The sequence below is a fragment of the Sinocyclocheilus rhinocerous genome, unplaced genomic scaffold, assembly GCF_001515625.1.
Source record: "Sinocyclocheilus rhinocerous isolate Xijiao unplaced genomic scaffold, SAMN03320098_v1.1 scaffold779, whole genome shotgun sequence".
Taxonomy (NCBI): Eukaryota; Metazoa; Chordata; class Actinopteri; order Cypriniformes; family Cyprinidae; genus Sinocyclocheilus; species Sinocyclocheilus rhinocerous.
This window is the reverse complement of record NW_015652150.1, coordinates 1155298-1160353: the sequence shown is the minus strand read 5'-3', so window position 1 is coordinate 1160353 and position 5056 is coordinate 1155298. Positions and strand designations below refer to the sequence as shown.

Sequence of the window (5056 nt, the reverse complement as noted above, 5' to 3'; positions counted from 1 at the left end):
TTTAAATATATAAAATAATGAGAATTATAATTTTTTTAAATGAAAGAGTATTAAAACAAAATCACACACCTGACATGCGAACAAAACAACCAGTTTATTGAGTTTTACTTTTACAATGTCTATTAAATTATTCATTTAATTAATTTCGCAATTATTTGCAGTTCATTTTATTATTGAATCTGAATATTCTGTAATTGATTGACAATTCCTTTCTTCTGTGGAACACAAAAGAAGATATTTTAAAGAATGTTGTTGGTAACTTGTTTCCCATTGACTTATGGACAAAAATAAAGTCTTTGGGAACCAAAACTATTTGGTTATCAGCATTCTTCAAAATATCTTCTTTTGTGTGTTCATCAGAAGCAAGTCAGTCATACAGGTTTGGAACAACATGAGGGTGAGTAAATTATGACCATTTTTGGGTGAACTATCCCAGTGCATCTGTTCAAAATGAAACAAATATTCACATGCCACCAATGCGACGTTAGTTCTGAACAGCTATTTGAAAACATGTAAATACCGTTTGACTTAATTTCCTCTCACTGACGAGTTTAACAAACGTGAATAGGCCTTTAGATTAAGGAACTTTATCTCCTCATTGTGTGTTCCAGGTCTCAAGTCTTTGGGAATGACGATCGCCCAATGCTACGAGGAAGTTGGCCTACTGATGCTGTTCCTTTCTGTGGGCATCTCTATCTTCGCCACAGTGGAATACGCCATTGAACATGACATGCCAGAGACCACCTTCACCAATGTACCCAGCGCTTGGTGGTGGGCCACCACGTCCATGACCACAGTAGGGTACGGAGACATCCGTCCGGACACAGCACTAGGAAAGGTGATGGCCTTCATCTGCATCCTATCTGGCATTCTAATTCTCTCGCTACCTATCGCCATCATCAACGATCGGTTCTCCGCCTGCTACTTCACGCTTAAAATTAAGGAAGCGGCGCTGCGGCACGGGGAGGCGCTGAAGCGACTGACGCGCAGCTCGGCCTCAGATATGTCGGCGATAGGGGTGAACTTGCGGGACACCTACGCCAGAAGCGTGCTGGAGATGCTGCGGTTGCAGGGCCGAGAGCGAGCCAGCACACGCAGCAGTGCAGGAGATCTCTGGTGGTAACAGTAGGCCTGCAAGCTGCCTGAGAGAGAGACAGATAGAGAACAAGTGAGCGAGAGAGGTCTTTTAAGGACCACAAAACCTTTAAAGGCATCATATTATGAGAAATCTAAATTTGATTTATTGCATTAGAAAAACATACTGTAACTTGCCTCAAAATAAGTTAAATCATCCTGCAAAAAACAACTGAACGTTCTAGTGTTTCTGATGTCAAAAACATTGCGATCCTGTAACAATCTAATGCAACTTTGCAAAGTGGCTAAAATGGTAACACTGTATTAGAAATGAGCCCAAACCTGCAGCTTGCAGATAAAGTGCTACTGCTCATTTCACATGCAAATGGGGCATTTCTTAATGTTGTGATGTAATGGAAGTAGCAACAGATCTTTTCTTCCATACTAGGATGTACATCCAAGTGAAATCAAAAAAGGGGACTTGGTATAGTTGTTGATTGGATGGAGGCAATTGTGTTAGTAATTGTAAGAAAGAGACAGGGTTTAAAGGGATCATTCACCCAAAAATTACAATTCTGTCATCATTTACTCACACTCATGTCCTTCCAAACCTGTATGATTTTCTTTCCTCTTTGGAGCATGAAAGAAGATATTTTGAAGAATGTTGGTAACTAAACAGTTTTGGTTCCCATTGGCTTCCATTTTATTATTTGTTCATTTTGGTTACCAACAGTCTTCAAAATATCTTAAAAACGACACGAGGGTGAGTAAATAACCAAGTTATGACATTTTGATTATGAGGTAAAAATTTTTTTTAATTAAACATACATGGATGAATCGATCACAATAAGATCAATAACATGCATTTAAAAAAAAAAGATAGGTAGAATTTCCATATCATGCCAACTTTAAAGGCAGCAGCAGCAAAAACAGACTATTTAACGGAGTAGAAAATGATCTTAAAACTAAATTAGGACTGTTATTATAAATTATATAAAAAATGTAAATTGTTATAATAATTATAATTTTTTTATAAGAAAAAAAAAACTTGACAATGAACCTCAGGGGAAAAAATAAGACTCCTTTTAGGGTGAAGAGTGTGATTTCTGCACCACTAGTGGCACAAAACAGAATTGCAAAAATAAAGACTTTATTCAAACAGGTTTCCCTAACACTGCCCTTGGTTGGACAACAGTTAGCCCCACCCCAAATTCTCACCATTGGTTGAATCAGTGTTTCTATGCTGCTTAAAACAACCATAGCAATTCTGAAAACACCACAGTGTTTACATGTTTTGACTGAATCAACCTATGAATTACTTCAAATTGTCTCTGCACATTAAGCTGGAAGAAGTATTTTAATGTGACACTACAATCATCAAAATGATTTTTCAAAATTGCTACATGCCTGTTCTGTTCATCTTTGTGCAACTCATTGATTGTTTGTAATATAAGTAGTTTTTACTGTTCCATTTGAAGACGTAATAAAATCTATGTCTGGATTTTCCCGTTTGGGTTGTGTTTTTAAGGGCTGCATTTACATTAGAGAAACGCTTTTCCCTGTGCATATTCCCTACGACTTGTTGATCCTTGTAAAATACCACAAATGGCCGTAAGATCATCCTTGTAATCCTTGTCATCCTATCATGACCTTGTAAGACCAACAGGTCTGCTCAAAGACGCATGGCTTATTTGACACATTGCTCTGAAACAGTTGCAGCTAGACATTCAGAGCTTAAAAGCTTAGAGAGAATCAGTCGCTCCACTGACCACAGCTAGACCGTAACAATGATTTGCACTGCAGGAACATGTTATTACATGACAAGATGACATGTAAATGGATAACAAGCCTTTAAAGCCTTTAATCTAAATTTCATTTTTGTGGCTGTGCAAGTTCTTTTCTAAGTAAATGATTTGAATTAAGATTTTTGGTCCAATCTGCAAAAAAAAAAAAAAAGGTGAAAAATATGCCTTTCAATGAAGGATGGAACTGAGCCATATCTAGCAACAGCATAGCAACGCCCTAGCAACTACCCATAACATTTTAGTATCATGTTATGATGGGGGAAAAATATGTAAAATTCTATGTTGAAAATAATCAATCAACGAAAAGTCTCCGTGTCTGTGAAAAAGACATCACCAGGCTTGCTATCCTAATAAATCCACTGAATCCAAGCTGAATGCTAAATCCACAGCCTGGAGATATGTTGGATTTGTGCTATTTCTATCTCTTGTGCCTTTTGAAAACTTTCCAATTGAACAAGAATACCTCCTCTCAATCGCTCACGAAATATCAGACTATGAAAATCCTTAAATGGTGCTTTTATTTCCTCTAACAGCAGATTGCTTGTTCTGTTCCCAGGATATTTAAAGGATACTTGCTCAAACTCCTGAAGATGTTTAAATACCTCAAGGAAGTTTAAACTCTGCTGTAAACATCTAAATGCACCTAAAAATAAGATTATGGCAACCATTATGGTTAGTGTAAGATTTAAAAGTGAAACAAACTCACATTAGCAAAAAAACGTTAATAAGTGTCACTCCTTTCTTTTAGAGGTTGTCCTAGATTTTAATTGAATGTACAGCAGATAGAAATTTTCTTTGACTTTGCATCCTAAGTGAATTGTGCAGTAAGATAAAACAGCTCTTGATTGAACCTGCAGTTTAAAGATCTGCATTTTTTAATGTGTCCATATGAGAATGAGAGTTTCATTCTTCATTCTTCCAACTACATTCATTAAATTCAAACTGACTTGATTCATTTGGGACTCTGAATTCTACAGAGGAAAACAGCATTCTACATGTCCTGGTTGAGCTATATATAGGATGCATTTGAATGTGTTTGATCTACAGATAAGGGCTGTGTCTATTCCCTAGGTGACTGACGCCTCCCCAACCTGTCTTCCTGGCACCAGAAATGCAGATGCGAGTCCAAGGGGCCAGTGTGTAATTAGAGTGCACTGTCTGTCCAGCTGCATTTGTGAGTGTGTGCACAGTTCTGTGTGCACAGGTCTGTGTGCATAGGTCTGTGTGCATGCATGGATGCATGAGCTGAAATGAACGGGACAAGGCAAAAAAGGGGGAATAAAAAAAACTAAGGGGAAGTTACTGCTTAAAGAGGTTTACAGCGTTGTGGCATTATTTTGCTATTTGTCCAGGTCAAAGCATATTATGGTTAAAAAAAAACATGTATATGAAATATTGAAGTAATACAATTTGTAAAAATAAGAAAGAAATGTCAAATGTAAATTACATTGGGTAAATTAGTTTAGTTTAGTTTAGTGTGTGTACACATCCACCCTATAACGATAATGATCCACCCAGTGTTTTTAAAAAAAATCTCGTTAAAGCATTTCCCCTTTCACAAATCGAGCCTCTCTCAGATGACGTCACACAGACAGGTCCCTCCCACGATCGTTTGATTGACAGTAGCATTTCAGCACAGACTGGACTGGCGTCTTTCCTTAGACCCGCCCTGAGTGAGCTGTCATCAGTCCGCCATTGTTTCTATGTCGGAGCAGATGTAGACAAGAATGACTCCTAAACGATTGAGGTGTTCTGTTGTTGGATGTAATAATGAACATAGCAGTCATCATTTACTCCCGACATCTGAGCCGCTGAAGACGCAGTGGATTACGTTTGTTTTTGAAGAGAATGCGCCCCCCGATCTACATAAATGCGTCTATGTTCGCGCGAATCATTTGTGATCCAACTTCACCTACAGAAGAAGTGAGTGTAAGATTTTTTTAATGAATCTTTGCAAATCGCCTTTCCTAATAAAGTGCTGATTAGCAGGTTTCACAATGAATGCGCCTAAAGTAAGCTTACACTACCATTGAGAAATTTTAACCAAACTATGTTACAGACTTTTCATTAAGACCCTAAAGAATCATATCAACTTGTGGAAAGTGGGCATCCTATGACCCCTTTAAAATGAACTGTACACAATACAGTATAAGGGTTAAAGGGTTAGTTCACCCAAA

At 37.7% G+C, this 5056-nt stretch overlaps 1 protein-coding gene across 1 annotated transcript in view; it reads left to right on the top strand.

Moving 5' to 3' along the window:
- The window catches only part of LOC107713815 (potassium voltage-gated channel subfamily V member 1-like), a 14339-nt gene extending 13142 nt beyond the window's left edge, over window positions 1-1197 (top strand). The window contains exon 3 of the mRNA XM_016519430.1: window positions 612-1197. Coding sequence (XP_016374916.1) covers window positions 612-1123 — 512 coding nt within the window. The 3' untranslated portion in view covers window positions 1124-1197. The remainder of the gene's footprint in view (window positions 1-611) is intronic.
- The last annotated feature ends 3859 nt before the right edge of the window (window positions 1198-5056 follow it).